Raw genomic sequence first — 19,828 nt, forward strand, 5'->3', positions numbered from 1 at the left:
AGTTACAATATAACCTATTTAAAGAAACAAAAAAAATGGAAGTAATTCTAAGTTCTTGTGAGTGGCACTCCATCTCATGATGATGAACAAATGTGCCAAGTTACATCAAAAACCCTCTATGCATGAAAAAGAAATGCTTCAGACAACAGTCTATCTTGTATCTGACCTTTGACCTGTATGTGTGATCTTGGCCTTAAACATAGGGACCTGGTTCTTAGGAATGACACTCCGTCTCATTATGTATTCAAGCCAAGTTACCTAAAAATACCACCATGCATTAAGAAGAAATGATCCAGACAAACTAATTCCTCAGTCTGACCTTTGACCTCCAACTCTGACTTTGACCTTTGAGACAGAAACATGGGATTTGTGCATGACACTCCTTCTCATTGTGGTTAAAATTCGTGCCAAATTATAAACAAGATTGGTCCATGTGTGTCAAAGTTATGGTCCAGACAAAATCTGATGGACGGACGGACGGACAGACACACGCACATACACCGAACCACCAAAAGTAACGACTAAGTCAATCTCATTGCAAGCGGGCTCGACAATAATGGAAGTTTGTAATTTCAAACAAGAAGCTGCATTCAATAAACGCTTGATGCCCCCGGTGGCATCCTTGTCAATACAAAGCAACCTAAGTCCAAAACGAGGGCAAGTTCAAGGTCAAACTGAGGTCATGTGATGTCTGAAGATGAGGAATGGTCACAGGTTACATCTGCATTAGTATCAAGTCATTCTAGTAAGTGATATTGATGCTAGACGAAACAGTCCCATTTGGTTAACCAAGAGATGGCCTATATAAAGCAACCTAAGTCCAAAATGAGGTCAAGGTCAAACTGAGGTCAGGTGATGTCTGAAGATGAGGAATGGTCACAGGTTACATCTGCATTAGTATCAAGTCAATCTAGTAAGGGGTATTGATGCTAGACGAAACGGTCCCATTTGGTTAACCAAGAGATGACTCATATAAAGCAACCCATGTCCAAAATGAGGTCAAGGTCAAGGTCAGACTGAGGTCAGGTGATGTCTGAAGATGAGGAATGGTCACTGGTTACATCTGCATTAGTATCAAGTCATTCTAGTAAGACGTATTGATGCTAGACGAAACGGTCTCATTTGGTTAACCTCGTACAGACGGACAGGACAATCACTATATGCCTCCCACATCAGTAGATGCCGGGAGCATAAAGATATCACAGCAATAAGTTTCTATAATGACAGATTTGTGTCTAACATTATCAAAAAGAGCTGTCACTATTTGTGACAAATGCCTTCAAAGCAGCCAAAGAAGGCTACAGTTGTCTGTCCATGATAAATTAACTCAATAAGGGGAACTTTTGTGCAAAGTAATTTTAAAATTCTTTGCTAAATGGCAGATCTGGACAAAAAACAGACCCTGTTAACCATTGACTTCCACGTGTGACCTTGACCTTGGAGGTAGGGGAACATTTATGCCAAGTTATTACAGAAGTCCGTTATGGATGTCAGAGTTACAGCACAGTCAAGAATCTTCGGACGCACCGACACACGGACATTGCGATTTCAATATGCCAACCACTGAGTGGCATTAAAACAGCATTTTATATCACTGTAAAAGTTAAATCAACAACATATTTTATGTCAATTGAACAGCTTTGAGCAATCACAGCACATTATAGCATAAAAATATCACAGCAAAGGTAACAATAAAATACAAAAATATTTCACCTAATATAATGAAAATACCTCACCTAAATTGTTACACATCAATAAAGAAGACAACCACTATATAACAATTTAACAGTTCAGAAAGAAAAGATTTCAACATTTAATATTTAGTATTTAAGCTAATTAGACATAACATACACTTACTGAAAGGCTTGCAAGTCAACAGTCAAAACTGTTGACCTAGTGCTGACAGAGGACCAAAAGTATTGACCAGGAAGTCATTCAGTAAGTGTTTTATTACATGGATAGATATATAGATATTTATCTTCCTGCAATATTTCATATATTTTTCTTTACCAGTCTAGTAAACACGGATGCACTGGTCAACCAGTAGAATGTGTCTGCTGATAATTCTAAATAAGTAATTGTAATTAAAGCCCTATTGATTTTTAATTAAACAATGAAACCTGTTTTAACACACCAACTACGGGAGAGCAAAAAATTGGTCTCATAAGGCTGGTGGTCTTTAATAGTCTCATAAGGCTACTAATGAACCATGTGTCTACATAGATGTTATGCATAATTATGTGGTTAGGAAAACTCGACCTTCATTACTTCATATGAACAAATGGCATAATAGCCATAAAGGGAGATAATCAAAACATGGGGTTCAACTCACTTTTCTACCATGTCAATCAATATTCAACATATACTGGAGAAAACAACTATCAAAAATAGGATTTAACAAGTAATTAATATATTACCTGTTCATCACAAAAACTGTGGCAGCCAAATTACCAACAAAGGCATTATGAGCTTTTGATACATGTTCAATCTATATGAAATGCATCATACAGGGACCTAAAATTATTGGTCTTAAAACATAGGGTTTTGTTTAATACCAATGATATCGAATCGGATAGAAATAACCGTACTGAGGGCACCTGCACATCAGGCGGTAAAAAGGCTAGCCAAGTTACCGCCCATGCGCAGACCGAGGGACTGATATTTCTATCCGATTCTTTAACTACATGACTTGATATTTTTTCTTGCATATAAGCTTTTTATTCTGACATACTGTTTTTCTTACATATTTATTTTACAAATACCAGATTAAAATACTTTGTAAAAGTCTTTCTTATCGGAGAATATGTACACAAAGCGTGGGAAATTAACGTGCATAAGCAGAAGTGACGTCATGACGTTTCAGTGACGCACAATAGCAAAGTTCCACTTTAGTTTTATCGTTTGTAGCGTAATGGTATGTTCTTACCGTAATATAACGTAAAAAGGAATGGAAAACAATATATTTTGGGTGTGGGGGAGGGAGAAGGTGACAAGAGCGATGGGGGTGACCTGGTATGGGTACACAACTTCACATGTTAAGTATTCGTGGATAAAAATGAAAAAAAGTTTAATGAAATTCTATCAGTTTGTTAGTTTGATATGTACAAATATGTGGATTTTTAAACAATTAAAGGGCAATAACTCTGGAGATACTAGAGAGATCCTGACGAAATTGTGTGTGCACTACTACATTGTGGTGATCTAATTCCTATTTTAGTTTACTAGATCTAGGTCAAATATGTCACAATTTATGAAGCAGAAATTGCCATACTTACAGTACCTATATAGGTAACACTAGAAAATTCTAAGGGCCATAACTCAGGTGTTACTTGGGCAATCTGACTGAAACTTGACGTGCAGCATTTCCCTACAGTGGTAAACAAGTATATTAAGTTTTATTTAAATATTCTCAACCACTTCCTAGATATGGCTCTGGACAGACGGACAAGGCAAAAACTATATCCCTCCGACTTGTCAGGTATAAGAAGTGTGTAATTACTGCACAAATCTAAAAAAAAATCTTGACCAAATCCATTCAAAATATTACAAAAAATACATAAAGTTGTCAAACCTAGTACTCGCAACAAATCTTGCATTAATACAAGCATTTTCATATTTTACAAGTTAATTATATTTGTCATATTCACAATGTAATCATATTATTAAGACAGTATTTCCACACTACATGCTACTATGGAATTTTAAATGAGTGAACAAAAATTAAAAGTACAAATGAGCCATGCCATGAGAAAACCAACATAGTGGGTTGGCGGCAGTCTGGTCAGGATCCATGCTGTTTGCTTTTAAAGCCTATTGAAATTGGAGAAACTGTTATCAAACAGCATGGATCCTGACCAGACTGCGCAGGCTGGTCTGGATCCATGCTGGTCGCAAACCCACTAGGTTGGTTTTCTCATGGCATGGCTCAAATGTAATATTTATCATATTTGCCACATTTAATGACAAATAAACACAAATATTTAAACCGGCCAATATTATTATTTTCATCTGCATTGTATACACCTCTTAATCCAGTGGAGGAGCCACACAGTATATTTAAAGTCTGGAAATACTTTTGTTTTTTTTTATGTTTGTTTTATAACCTATGAGATCCTGCTGTACACTTGATATATCAAAGATGTATTTTCACTTTTTTCAATGGTATACTAGGTAATAACTTGAGACAACGATGAGAGAAATCTGCAAACCTATTTAAATAAAAGCACTACTCTTTTTAAATTAGTAGATATACATGTACATACATGTAAATATGGTCTAAAATTCTATAAAATTGATTGTTCATATAAATAGAAAAATACCTATTTTTTTACTTCATGCTGAAGGTATAAACTGTAAAATCAGTTACATAATGTAAGTTGGTTGTGCGTAATCCAACACATGAGGCATGTATGCAGAACATTACAAAAAAAGTTGTTATTTAGAGGTTAATACATGACATAGCTGGGCCGGGAGGTGGTAATCAGCCTGGAAAATGAATAACAGCCCGAGGACCATCATGAATTCTGGGCCGATTATCACCTACCCGCCCGGCTCTGGTGTGTATTAATGTTTAAATACAGATGTTTGGTTGCATTACTCAAGGGAAGTTATTACTGCTGCTGATGCTAGTTTTCAGTGGCTGAATAGTTTGGGGGTACTTTGTCTGAAATGTACCTGGAAGCAATATATGGTCAATATGTGGAAAATATAAGTGAGTGCACTTAACTTATTCTTGCGCATTTAGTCTAATTACTGACTTTCTTGGCAGAAAGGAGCGCAGTAAATTCGTATTTATGTACCTATCAAACTAATCAAATGGTTCACCACTCTAAAAATGTGGAACATTACATAATTTGAGTCTAATTTAAGCAATTTCATGAAAAAAAAAAAACAACAACAACTGCAGTTTCCTTAGCAGTAGATCTATGTTTATCAGCAGTCATACATTTTCAATGAGAAGAAACCTGCAACTTAATCGAAATTTTGAAATTGTGTGGTGCGAATCATGCTGTTTTACACCACATACCCAAACACAGCTGAAACTTGGACTTCTAGCTCAAATGTAAATATGTGCATGCCCTGTTTTCTTTTTTACTAAAAACCAAGCACTGTAATTCTGCGATAATGAACAAGTTAATGTGTAGACCAGTGACAGTCCAGTTGGTCACCATGTTGAAAGCGCACTGACCATGACGACATTCATTTTTGTTACTCTATACAGTAACATATGTATCAACTTTGTTCCATTTATAGTAATGACAGTGTTTACTTGAACCAGTGAGCTAAATCCCCAAGTTTACAGTGCTGCCTAATTTGAATGTTGCTTTGTACACATGTATGTGGAAGATCTTCCGCACCACATGCCATGAATATCCTACCACTTTAGATTTCATACAGTTTGCCGGGTTTTAGTGATGAATATAGCCAGTCTATCCCTCTGATCCATGACATTCCGTGCAAAGTATGGTTGCAAATTCATTCCGTGCAAAGCATGGTTGTAAATTATCTAAATACATGTACACTGCTGACTAGCGTACAAATTAAACCAACTATAAGTCAAATCGGGTCTGCAATATTTACTATTTGTTTTGTCGTCGTTGCTTCTGAGGGATTTTTCAGATTTTGTTAGGGCCTAATATATTATGTTGTTATTAAGTGATTAAGTAAAATCAATATCTATTTCAAGAAAAAAAATAATTTTAGGATTTTATTTAATGATAAAATCCTTACATCATTTAAATATGTTTCAGCAAATAACTTTTTATTTGTAAACACTACAGTATGTTCTTTGATTTTAATGCCGACCGTAACTTTGTAAATTCTTGTCCGGGCTGTAATTCTGTCATCTATGAAGGAAATTTTGAAATAGTTTGGCATAAATATATTAACCTTAATGAGACGACGTTTAATGTGTAACACTCATACCCCTTTCTACAAGGTCAAGGTCACACTTAGAAGTCAAACAGTCTGTTTTGTGTCCGGATCGTAACCTTGCCATTCATCAAGAGGTTTTAAAAGTACTTAGCATAAATGTTTATCACTTGAAAATGAGAACCCTAGCTCCAAGGTCAAGGTGTTAACAGGTTTATTTTTTGTGTCCGATCCATATTTCTGCTATCCATGGAGGGATTTTGAAATATCTTGGCGTAAATGGTAACTATAATCAGACAATGTGTCACGCACAAGACCCAGATCCCTTGCTCCAAGGTCAGTGTCATATTTAAGAAGTCATATCATAATAGATCTTTACGTGTACGATATATAACTCTGTTATCCATGAGGGGGTTTTAAAACAACTTGGCATAAGTGTTTACCATAAGGAGACAATGTGTTACGCGCAAGACCCAGACCCCTAGCTCCAAGATCAAGTTTACACTTAGAAATCAAGTGAAAGGTTAAAAGGGTCTGTTTCATATCCGATTCGTAACTCTGTCATTAATCATGTTACAATCTAAATATTTTAAGATTTTGTACCAATTGCAATTAGCTCAGTGGTAAAGCATACAGTCCATGTTAAACAGATCGTTTACCGTGTGGGTTCGAAACTCACCATCGACATTATTTTTTTTTCTCGTATTACTAAACATTTAGATTCCTTCATGAACTATGTGACAACACAACAGAGAAGTATCATAAGCCGACATGGCAGATCAGAAAAGTTTACCATTATATCAAAGATGATATTGACTAAATGCATGCATTTAAGCCATGCAAATAATAAACATACTGTTGTTTTATATAAAGGCAACCGTACAAATACAAACTATCAAAGAAAGAAACAAAAATATGGGAATGAAAATGAAAACGAAAAGAAAAAAAAACACACACACACAAACACAAAGAATAAACATGAAAAAAAAACTCACGTAGATTCGACCCCACAAAATGATTACACGCAAGACCCAGACCCCTAGCTCCAAGATCAAGTTTACACTTAGAGGTCAAGTGAAAGGTTAAAAGGGTCTGTTTCATACCCGGTTCGTAACTCTGTCATTAATCAAGAAATTTCGAAATTAATTAGCAGAAATATTCCCCGAAAACGAGAAAACGTGTCGTGCATAACAACCAGACCACTAGCTCCACGATCGATGTCACATTTAGAGGTTAACGGTTTGCATGAAGTGTTTCTTGTCAGTTCCATACCTATTCCGTCGATGAAGACATTTTAAAATTACATGGCATAAACGTTCCCTATATTAAAATGACGTGTCAGACGCCAGTCCAAACTCTCTAGTTTCAAAGTCAAAGTCAAACTTAGATTAAAAAGCTAAAATTTATGTTTCTTGTCTAGTCAATAACTCTGTCATCATCAAACATTATTTGTCACAATTTTCCCTATGATGAGTTAGTGTGTCATGTTCAAGACCCAGACCCTAGCTCTAAGGTCAAGGTTACCTCCGGAGAAATTTTTTCTCTTGTCGGAAAATTAGTCATACCTTAACTATTCTGGCATATTTTGCGCATCGAACTGTAGCATTCTTGGACAAACCTCTGGGGGCGTTTGTCACTAATAGTGCCATCTCTTGTTTGAGCTTCAATTCTAACTTTGAGAGTTATATATATTTGTACTAATCCTTTTAAAATGTCAAGGTCAGTAGTGGCTATTGTCAAGTTACCTTAAAGACACTCCACTAACTGTAACCTTTTGTATTTCCATAATGCTGTCTGACTAAAGTACATCTCCTGTTACGCTATACTTAGGATCTGAAGACGTGCTATTGATAGCCTCGTTCTGACGACCATTCCGTTAGCCAGGCAGAAGGCTTACTTACAACATTTTGTAAGAATAAAAAATTTGTAAGCAACTGGTCCCGGATTCGAGTCCCTGACAGCCTACACATTTTTACTTACTTACAACATTTTGTGAGAATAAAAAATCTATATTTTGACTTGGTTTTTGATAGTTACATTTTTTATGACGTAAAGTGTCAGCCGGTTAGCTCTGTCGGTAGAGCACTTGCTCTATAAGAGACTGGTCCCGGATTCGAGTCCCTGACAGCCTACACATTTTTCTTAATCTTTGACATTCAAACAAGTCGGCTGATTGGTTAAAATAAAAAATAGAATTGCGAAAATAAAAATAGCAATTCTGGAAATCAAAAATATACAGAAGACGATTAAGAATTGGTCATTCTCGGATCTTCGTTTAGAAGATCAAGTACTTAAGTCAGATTGTTCCATAATTGTAATTATACATTTTTGTATGGAGAAATGAGAAATGACAAGTGTCTAATTACAGTTTGACAGTAACAGATATAAGGCTAAGACAATGTATTACTAAATATATTATTCAATTCACGGCACTTCATGTATTAAGGTGAGTTTAGATCACATTTTGTTTCTATATACAGTGTAAGATAGTTATTATTCTATTTTGTTTTATAAAACTATACTGAGAAGAGAATGACTGAGTAAGTTTGCAGATGAAGTTATGAAAACCGGACTGAGCTTGTCCACCTGTCATCTTGTAGAATAGTTGTATGATACCAGTATTACCAGAATTATTTGCACAAAGTTCATGTGGGAGGAAAAGTAGACCACTAGGTATTGGTGGGTCTTAACTCTTCTAACTTGTTAAATACCGATGAATAAAAATAAATGCTATAGTCTATAATTAACGGTCAATGCGAATACGTTAATGTTACACACCGATAGCCACAAGAAAACTACATGCAGATATAGACTTACCACAGTTCTCTACTGCGAAAATCTAAAGTGGTAATTTTGACTGGGAATTCACGGCATGAGAAGTGGGTGCTCTAAACCTTTATATAAAGGAAAGAAATGGCCAACTGATGCATGTTTGATGCTGCGGAATTTAAGAATGTGCACCAGTCAATTAGAGGACAAACAGAAATGTAGCTACTTTGTGATGTAACAAAACAATTAAAGAATAAGACGAAGCACACTGTCTGACTGAAATATAGTAATATTTTCTGGAAAACAGCTTTATCCTTGAAAGTTCATAACATAAATTCTGCCAATGTGCAGAAGAGAGATGTCTAATACATGGCAATATGCTTTACATTTAAATGCATCAATTTCCACTGGGAGACGTAAATGATAACTGAAAAATATAAAAAATTTAAATCCCCAAATGCTCGACTATCACTAAACAAGTGCTCTATATGACTTAATAGTCTTATCACTGCTATATATGGGTTAAAACTTTTTTAACAAGGCAGTCTAAAAGACTGCTAAATCCCCAGTCACTGTAATCGATAGTGAAAGTGTAAACCTTTGACCTTGAGCTGTGACACTGACCTTGAACTGACATGACTGACTCATGAATTCTACACATCATCTTGATGAGGTGATCATTTGACCAAAGTTTCATGAAAATCCTTCAAGGGCTTTATGAGATACAGAGTGGACACAAAATGGAAGGCTCAAACGTTTGTGACATTGACCTTGAGCCAGAATGCTATATCCAAAAATGCAGGAAAAGTATTAAAAAATTTAAGGATCCTCTTATATTATATTAGCATAAACAATACGTTAATTCTAATTTCTTACACTGAAGTTGATTGATATGCACTTTATGTTTCTAAAACTAGTAATATTTATTCCCACTATCTGTGTACTGTATTCATACATAAAAACAGTCAGACAGTGCCGATGATCTCCAACAGAAAAAGAACATAACTGCAAAAACTGAGAAATAATAATGCCATATAAAACTGATTTGGTTCTGTTGTATTACTGTTTCTATATGACAATTTTTTTTCGGCAATTCAAACTCTTTTCCAAAGCTTGGACGACTGTACGAACACATTCTGCGGATGTCTCTAAATTGTTTTTTGTACTTGTAGCATGTGTAAATGTTGAGTTCTGCTTAGCTCAGGGCCAGCGTGCATGGACGGTAGCATCCATTTCCACTACCATCCATGAACAGGCTCAATCAAACCAAGCCTGCAACATTGTCATTTTTGTCATGTTGAGCGACCTGGAGAGTTTCCAATTTTTCGGTTTGGTCAACAGCATTACTCAACAGTCATATCTCATTTGTAAGTAGAATAGATGAAAAAGATTGTTTGTGGGTTAATTAATTGTAACTCTTTACATATAAATCATGTGTTTCTATGATGGTTGCAACAAAACCTTATTTTCTTTTCGGAAATGATCAATTATGTGTTTTTATATCAATGGCCTTCAGGTGTTCTACCTTGGTAATGTAATCAAATGGATTTTTTTTAATTAAAAGAAATTCGACCATGATGAAGAACTGATCATAGTCTTGTTAGTTAATACTTGTTCTGACAGAAAAATTTAGTTTCAATATATTAATTTAACGGGTGCTATTATGGATGTAGTACAACCAAAGATTATGCTGATTAATTTGTGTTTTAAGAATCTCGTACGCTACTGTTGCTACATCTCTACGACGAAATTATATGTAAAACTATGCATTCCATTTCGACGGGCATTTCTTCTGCTTATAAAGCAGCTTCATTAAGCAGTTGAACACTACAGAACACAAAACCGTAGATATACTAAGAAATAAATTAACGTGACTTGTACGTAGGATAAGTACATTGCTTTTGTATACTCATTTAATACTTTTTCGGCGACGCCGTCTAAATTCGTTTTCGTTATCTATGCCACGTGACTTCAGTTTGCAAATCAAACTACTTGATAACGCATTATAGATAATTTATCAATATGGAAGATTTATGCAACACTCTGCCTGATTGGACGAGAATGTCAATTTTTGTCACTCTGTTGATTGTGCTACGCTGAGTGAAATGTAGACAAAGCGTTTATCCTAAACGACGCTGTTCAGTTTTAAAGCTAACTTTGGCTCAGTATATTTAGCAAGAATATTGATATATCTCAAAATGATAAGTAAGTTTAATAAATATGATAAAAACCTGTTCAAATACCAACATATATCAAATTAAAGAACGAGCTGAATACGGTCTGCGTATCGCATGAATAAGGGTGTGATAAGAATCTTTTATGTAGAGAAGTGCTTTTTAAATGATTTTCCTTGATACAATTGTCGTCTGTATATAAAAAGGTTTCTTGCTTTTGTGACTTATTCAGATTGCATATTAAAATGAGTACTTGTTTGCTTTGATATATTTGTTATAAATTATTTAACTGATTTATTATATATGAATATTTTTCTTTAGTATGGTATGCAAATAATGAACTCAGTTGAAATCTGTTTTATTATATATATGCTATATAATGACTGAATCTCATTACACTGAAATGAAGGTACGCTGCATACAGTTTATCTATGTGATATGACTAACGGTCAAACTTTGCTTATGAAACAGAAATATTGAAATAATTACAATTGTATGTTTTGCTTGACCTTCACTTTTTTATAGGTGTGACGTCATTGTCCAAGGATTCATGAATAGCGAATATGCATTTGTTAAAGCGGGATCAGTTGGCCTATTTTAGAAATAAATAAAAATAATAATAAAAAAATCCTTTAATTGATTTTTTCTCATGTATTCTAATCAAACTTGATTTGTAGCATCTTTATTAGGCCCGCAGCCAACTTTGTTCAGCTGGACATTTAACCCATTTTAGGGCTGCTAGAGCTAAAACTAGAAATGCCTTTATACAGCGTCTCATGACAGCTTGGTAGATCTTTGTCATACTTGGTCGGAGCATCATTATAAGGTCCTCTTCCAAATTTATTTATATAGGAACTTGGGCCCTATTAGGGACCACTATAGCTAAAAGTAGATATGTCTTTCTTCGCATTAACCACTAAAATGTAATGGATTTTTATCAAACTCGATGTGTAACAATATCGTAAGGTCTCCTGCTATTTTGTTACAAATGGGGATAGGGACCAATTTCGCTAAAAATATAAACACGTTTAATGACCTCTTCTCATGAACCGCTTCATGAATCTTTATCAAACTACTGCTGTAATTATCCGTCTAAGGATAAACGAAACAAAATTGCAACCCTACGAAACCTTTGCGAAATATTAAAAGAGAACCATTTAAATTGTTAAAGTGCGGTGTTTAGTTTTGCAATTTGAAAAATGTTAGATGAAAGATGAATGTAGGGTTAACGCACGTTTTTTTGTGTAACAACATCTGCAGAATCCCAAGGGATTGGTTGGTGCACGAGCCCGTAGGGCGAGTGCACCAACATAGCCCGAGGGATTCTGCAGGTGTTGTTTCACGAAACAAACGTGTGTTATCGCTATTCTTGCATAAAACACAACTAAAGTGCTGGAAATATCGAAAAAGCAAGACTATTCAGCTGACATTAGCCGATCGAAGTCGGCCGTTTCAGGTTGTTATGGACACATGTTTTATTTATGCATTTCCAGGGCATACAGAAACAGTGCATATTTTATACATGTCGAACGGACATTCTTGTTGTGGTAATTTCTTTAATATTAAATATATGTAAAATAAGCATGACTTCCCCTTTTTCCGATATATCGGTAGGAATTTTAGCTTTAGAGGCTCGGAATTATGAGAAAAGGGCATACTGTACACGGCATCCTGTCTTTAGGCAATTTGCAGGTGAGGTGCCGACAGAATACAATTCTGCTTGGTTTAAATTAATAGTCTGTCCCTTACGCTTTTTAAATGTAAATATTATCGTTTAATAGAAACTGGTATCGATACCTATATTCTTCATGTCGTTAAAAATGAAATCTCTAGGCCTATAACTAGAAAATTTGCTTTGCACCCCACCCCATCGCGATTAAAGTTTGGTAAACACAAAAATTTGAATTTTTCCAACATCGATATAATCAACTTAAATTGGATTTATAAACTCAAACATGGTTGGTGAGATCTACAAATAAATTGAAAAAATATATAATAATACCTTCTGTTCATCAAATGTTCATTAACTATGGAAAAATCTTCAAACTTTACGCTTCGTCATGTTTATGCTTACATTACACACCATCACTACATCAGTAGACTGCATAGATGTGTAAAGTAGACACAAACATTTTTTAAAAGTTTTAGTGTAAGATTTAAAGTTAGCATGTCAACTTTCTCGACTCAAATTAATTTGGAAAACGAAATTGTATTTTTGTAAATACTGTTTGCCTATCATTTTCAGGGATTAAATCGCGGCGTGTAAACTTACTTTGAGTCTAATACGCGTAATAATACAATAATAAGGAACGTCAATTCAGTCGCGTATCAAGAGAGGTAGCGCTTATTACAAGTTAAAGTAAAGTTAGGTTGAAAAATGATATTTTTAATAAAAATGCAGATGAAAAGATTTCATAAATCTCGGACCTTTCGACTTCGGCCAAAATTGATTCGGGATCCATAATTTGCTTACGTTGGACCCGCAACAGCATATTCAAAACGTTCACCAACAGCGCGTGCTCACGAGAATCTCCTTGTTTGTACACGTTTTTTCCCTGTTTGTGCATGCCCGAAATCGGCAAAAAACAAAGGTTTTATGCAAGAATGTCAGATGATAAATTCATAAACTTCTTTCCTTATTACAATTCGCCGACCATCATTTTTAAAGATATTTCTTGTTAAATATTGAATTCAGATTTCACATAACGATATGTACATGGTTATCATAGATGTTATGAAATAAGCCTTTTTACCTTTTTGCTGCGTCCACAGTTGGCGTGGAGCTGATTCTCTGTATTGAAGACTGGTTGAAGATGAGTCCGAAACCACGTATAATGCTTCCAACAAACAAGTTCCAGAATGTATGTCTTATGGTTGGATCCGGATCAAAACTGATATTTAAGCAAGAGATTTATTGGAAAGAAATATTATTGCTAAATCGTTAGAAAAAAGATCCAACCAGAATAGCAACGTTCCGCGAACACAGCCTTTAAAAAAACAAAACTATACAGCAGTGTTGGAATGTATTCCTATATTTACGCTAAAATATATCAAGAAAGTAAAACAAAGTCAAGCCTAAACCTGAATTCGCATTATGAATTATGTTATAAGCCCGCTTTATAAATGTATCTGTATATCGAAACTATCTAGTAACATCAGAGTGTTTAAATAAAAATTATGTTGCAAATATAATACGGATCCATTTTGTTGTAACATTCCAGCGTAAAATTTATTCGTTTTCGGTACTTGCTTTCTATACAGGTTGTATTGCAAACCATTGACACCTATAGCAAGAAATAACAGAATGTATCTTACTTGAATATATTTACTCGTCCCTTTTCATACGCTAACTCCCAGGTCTTGCCAATGCCTCCTACTTGCATTGTTCCCTAGAAAGATACGAGTATATAATAAGCCGTTTATTCATATCCAGATCGATCAATCTAATTACTATATCTCAATTTACAATTTCCGCTAGTCTAAACACAGTATCATGATAAATGATAAAAACTAACTCGTACTGAGACGCTGGTGGGACCAAAACATGTATTGACCTCAGACAATCACACTGTAATATTTTGATTTCATAACAAACGAAAGTTGAATGCAATTTAAGACCAAATCAAAAGAAAAACGAACAACTGTTGCAAATATTTGTATTTGTGTAAGTCTTTTCTCAAGTAACATTCGAATATTTTGATATACTGATTTAACATGGTACTTCACTGTACTAATGTTGAATAATCAAAGTGCAAAAACTCAGTGAAAACTCGAACGACAGGAACACGAAGACAATAGGTGCATCTCCTCTCTTTATAGTGAAACTTCTTATGAAGTTTCGCTAAATTCTAACCAATGGGTGCTGAGAAATACTCCAAACAAGACTTTTGGGACGGACGGACACAAGAACGGACAGACGGACGATAAAAAGAGAAAACTAATCGTGTCGTCTGTTTAAGTTATGCCTCTCGTTTTCTTTGGGGCTTTCTTTAGAGGGGTGGGGGGCGGTGTTTGTTTGTTTTTTCTTTTCGACGCCTACGAAAAGATGCTAAGCGAAAAGACGCCAATCGAAATTATTTCGGTTTTTTTCGTTCTGTCGCGACCAAAAAGAAAGTGAGAAAGGAAAAGACTTCTTTCGTCTTTTTGTTATGTCACTAGCCAAAAAGCCGCCAAGCGAGAAAACGCCGGATCGGATCGAAAAGACAACGCGTTACAACATTCGTTGTTTCATACCGGTGCGATGCATGGTTTCTTTTGTTGCATGTCAAATTATCTCTATTTGTTTTTTCGCGCACGTAATGACAACAGAAGATAAATTTAAGGGTAGATTTCCCGAAAGCACAGTGCACCCCAAATACAGCCACAAAGCCATGCATCGCAAAGTAGGCCCACAACAAAAAGAAGCTGTAACGGAAAAATATTGTACACGGGTTGCTTCAAACATCCAACAATAAGTACATTATAAATGTACTGAGGAAAACTTCTAACTGGACCCTTGAAGAATGTAGATATATTGTTTTATTTTTAAAGATAATCTAATTAATTTTAAACATTGTTTTGACCTGAATATCTTACTTTTGCGACCGTCGCGTGCTTGGCTGTGCATGTACAAATCGTGATTTTGTCATTTGTATTCATACAATTTGGTTGAACTTAATATTTGTTGTGTTTCTCAAGAAACATTGTACATCTACAACGTCAAAGTAAGAAAGCATAGATCTATTTCCTTAAAATGTTATAAATATCATTTCTACAATGTTCTAAAGAATCTAAAATATTTTTTAAAAAATTGTAAATGTTCGTCCAAACTTTAACCGGTGTATCCCTTTAATGTAATACACCTTAACCAAATCAGGTTATGGTAGGGGACCCATTATGGCAATGGGTAATTCTCGTTCAATTTCGTTTCTCCGCTCGTATGCACTACATTTACGAAAAATGCCGAAACAAACAGCACAAAAGTTACCACTGGTCAGTACAGATCCTTCGTCTTAAAGGCGTACGCTAGATTTCAGGGCTAATTTTTTCCCAATAATAGAATTTCTTCTATCTTTGGATATTGAAAGCGATCATCTGAGAAACAAATATGCAATAAAAATCATAGGTCACCGGTATTAAATAAGAGTTATCTGCCGTTGAAAACGTCATTTTTCCCGAACTCTTTTTCAATACCGTTGACCTATGATTTTTATTGCATATTTTTGTTTCTTAGATGATTGTTCTTCAATATTAAAAGTTCGAAGAAAGTCTATTATTGGGAAACATTTCGCCCATCTCATATGCAGGGAATTCTAGCATACGCCTTTAATTCACAATAGAATTAAACAAACGTAGCAATTTCAAGAAATTTATATATAATACCTTTATAAGCACTGCAAATACGCCTGCAAACATGATTGCACACTGGAAAACATCTGTCCAGATAACGGCTTTAAGACCACCCTATAAAATTGAAATTTATAAGACACAAGCGTGTTACTATGAATTAACTGCTTATTTTACGTGAACCAGGTCTAAATGAATATGGACTGACAACAGAAGTGTAAATGATTGAATAAGGACATATATTAATAAATGTGAATAAAATGCTTATTTTACGCGAACCAGGTCTGAATGAATGTGGACTTACAATAGCAGTGTAAATGACTGAAGCTGCCGCAATTGACACAATTGAACCCCACTGAGGGAATCCAGTTACTGAAATGTAAAATTATTGCACGCAATTCAATACTATTACTTTATGTTATCTTTTACCGACAAAAAATAGTAATATTGAAAAGACTGCCAAGTTATGACCATTAAATTTTTATTGGCTTTGACACACATATGGTTGGGCATTTGTTTTGTTTTGAAGTTGCAAAATATGTAAGTCAGCGAGATATGATTAAATTTGTTGTCCTTGGAATACATTTACAACCTTTATACTCTTTCCTCTTACGAAATACTGTCAAGAAAAAGAGTATCAATTTACAGGTGTAGTATCTGTAATACACAAAAAAAAAACTGACAGAAAAAGAACAACTTGGATGAAACACAGTAACCATACCTGCTTCAAGCGCTATGGCAGGCCCGAATAAAACGATCCCCATGTACGCCGTCTGCAAAATAAGCAACGACTTTGTTCTCAATCAATTAATGTATAAATGGTGTCTTTATATTAGATTCGTTTATATAAAGTTCTTCATTATCATGCACGCACTATCACAACGATTTAAGCGTATGGCTTATTAGTAAAATGCTGATTGATAGTGGCCCACACCTGACGCTGACTATAAAAAAAATATATTATTTCTTTATATGAATTTTATAAAATTTCAATGAAAGCAAATTTATTTACAATTTCTGTTTCAAACTTTTCTGCAGTTCCAGCAGTGAAAAATGTTCACACTAAAACAACGACTTAAACCATACCCTAGTGAAAACGAAAAAAAAATCTTACATAACTCAGCATCCCGAGCACAGTTCCAAGAATTCGAACAGCGTGTGAATCGAATCTTAATTCCAAGTACTGAAATGTAAAATATATCAAAAGTATTAATTGGTGGTTAAGTAGTAAATAAATTTCAATTCTTATTGAATAGAATCTACTTTGTTTCTGATGACTGAAAGAATTTTTAAAAGTGTTCTAAATCATAGGTTCAATTTCATCTACGTACCTTACAAATTTTGACTAAAACATTTTGTTTTCATTTCTATTCGATTTATTCGGAGATTGTATTGTAATTCGTTACAAAGGCATTAGCTTTCCTTGCTTTCCTTGGATTACTGTATAATTGTTTATTATTACCAAATAATCCAGAAACATTGAAGTAATTGAGACACGCCTTGAGGTAAAAACAAAGTATAGTGCATATCACTGGGTTTATTGCAATTTCGGCATAACCGCAACATCATTTAAAATATATATCTTAAATGAAATAATCCCTATGATAAACAAATATAGATATATTTAATGACTATTCTGTTGTACATCAACCGACAAAAAACAATGCAGAAAAACTAAAATTCAGTCGATTAAAGCAAATTAAAGCAAAAGAAACAATAATGATGTACTACATACTGGAGAGGAATTTCGGAACTATATAATAGCGTAATTGAAAGGTGCGGAATATGCACTTTGAAAATAAGCGAGATATTCAATCAAGGTCGCAGATATATACAAAATGTATGACTGGTGCCGCTTGATTTTTGCGATCCATTCAAATTTGAGGTTTTAACCATAGTTGGAACCATGCATTGATGCGGAGTCTGCTTTATAGTTTGAAACAACGGTGTTCAGTTTAATTTTACTAACAATAGACCACAAGGTAAGTTTCAAATGAATTTACAGTTAAGTCATGAAGAATTAAACATTTACCTCATATGCGCTGGTAATCCTTAGCGGATGAATAAGAGGAACCACTATGATAATGGAAAGGACGTTTGCGATGAAGAATCCGACATTTCCTATAATCCATTGCAAACCGTACACATACACCTTAATAATGAAAAAGCGATAATTTAGTTGTACAAAAGCAGTGTTTAAGATGATCTGTTTGGAGCGTACACTTACCAGATTGTGTCAGTTTTTGTGCAAAAGGAATCCGTACCATCGTATCATCCGAAACACATTATTTTACCATGTAAAAATAGGCAAATATAGATTAACCGAACAAATTACAAGTCTCGATGAGGAGAACAACAATGCATAATTATTTTGAGATTACAGAAGATACATTGTTTAAGAGTGGTATAGTTCTCCTATAACAGTTCAAAATACTATTGATTTGTCAAATAAATATTTACAATTTAAATGATTTCATCAAGCATGTATTTGCTCTAAAGAGTTTTCAATGTGTTTAAGACAATTTCAGGTGCAAATGAACATTTAGAATATTAAAGAACTGTCACATACCTCTGCTGGGACACCAAGCATCATTATGGATGATTCAAATGACACCATCAGCGAAATCGCAACCGGAAGTATAGCCATTTTTCTATTTCCAACGAAGTATTCCGACGTCGTTCGTTGTTTTCCGCCAGATAATGCATAATATATTCCGATACCTAACGAAACTACAATAGTAATGGCGAAGATACAATAATCAGCGATATGGAACACGTGCTCCGGATTCACCATGGCGGCGGTCTGAAAATATCGAAAGACCTACCATAGACTAAACTTTATAACATAAATACAGAGTCCTTTTTGTCAGTTCTTGTATTTTTGTTGTGTATAAACATAACAGATTGTATTCTATAGTTCAGAAAACAGGTATACTAGAATCAAAACTACGGGAATATTATGTGTGAAGCCTAAGCAATGTATTTGAACTATAAATAATGAATAAATGTGAAAATCAAGTAGTAAAACGTTTTTACAAGACCTGTAATTACTCGTGACTAATTGTTTTGTGCAATACAATTACAATACAATTACAATTCCAAATCATGTATTAAGATGATTTTGCAATATCTCTAAGTTTGCCTAAAAGTCAAGTACAATAAAATGCCAGCTATAACAATTTCAAATCATGTACTATATCTAATATGTTTTTGAAATACTTCTTGATATTATTATGTTCAGTTGATACATGAACGTTATATACAGATTAATAAAATATTACCTCGATGTGCTGCAAGATCCTGGTTTCCTTCCTTTTTGGTAGAGAAGTGACAACTATACACATAAAGGTATGCTATTTAGTCTAGAAGATAGCTGACTTGAATGAAACTGTTAATTATATTCATCAAAGCTTTCCTATTGTGAGACAGCAATTAATTTGAAGTCATTTATTCTTTTTCACAAACAATATGATCGTAAGTGTTATTTATCATCATGCACACAGTGCATCTAAAACGCACAGTTTTTGTGTTTTTTTTTTTTTTTGTTTTGTTCTGGGCTCGTACATGAGTTTCTTTATTTGCTTGTGAATGTATTGTGATTAACGATACATTTGATTCTGCTCTACTTCTAACCTCAAAATTTATATTTTGCACAAAAAAAAGTCATGATTTTTCACATTTATAGGATA

The 19,828-nt window shown here is 34.4% G+C and overlaps 1 protein-coding gene across 2 annotated transcripts in view; it reads right to left on the reverse strand.

Moving 5' to 3' along the window:
- Positions 1–19,545, reverse strand: part of LOC123556001 (sodium-dependent multivitamin transporter-like) — a 33,099-nt gene extending 13,554 nt beyond the window's left edge. The window contains exons 1-9 of one of the 2 annotated variants that reach the window (XM_053547774.1): positions 19,421–19,545; positions 18,709–18,942; positions 18,172–18,291; positions 17,254–17,322; positions 16,861–16,912; positions 16,444–16,511; positions 16,176–16,256; positions 14,130–14,203; positions 13,568–13,705 (exon numbers count right to left, since the gene is read on the reverse strand). In XM_053547774.1, the coding sequence (XP_053403749.1) occupies positions 13,568–13,705; positions 14,130–14,203; positions 16,176–16,256; positions 16,444–16,511; positions 16,861–16,912; positions 17,254–17,322; positions 18,172–18,291; positions 18,709–18,942; positions 19,421–19,483 (899 nt within the window). In that variant the 5' untranslated portion in view covers positions 19,484–19,545. The remainder of the gene's footprint in view (positions 1–13,567; positions 13,706–14,129; positions 14,204–16,175; positions 16,257–16,443; positions 16,512–16,860; positions 16,913–17,253; positions 17,323–18,171; positions 18,292–18,708; positions 18,943–19,420) is intronic. The other variant, XM_053547775.1, reaches the window with a different exon arrangement.
- Between the last annotated feature and the right edge of the window lie 283 nt (positions 19,546–19,828).

The sequence above is a fragment of the Mercenaria mercenaria genome, chromosome 7, assembly GCF_021730395.1.
Source record: "Mercenaria mercenaria strain notata chromosome 7, MADL_Memer_1, whole genome shotgun sequence".
In the NCBI taxonomy this organism is placed as follows: domain Eukaryota; kingdom Metazoa; phylum Mollusca; class Bivalvia; order Venerida; family Veneridae; genus Mercenaria; species Mercenaria mercenaria.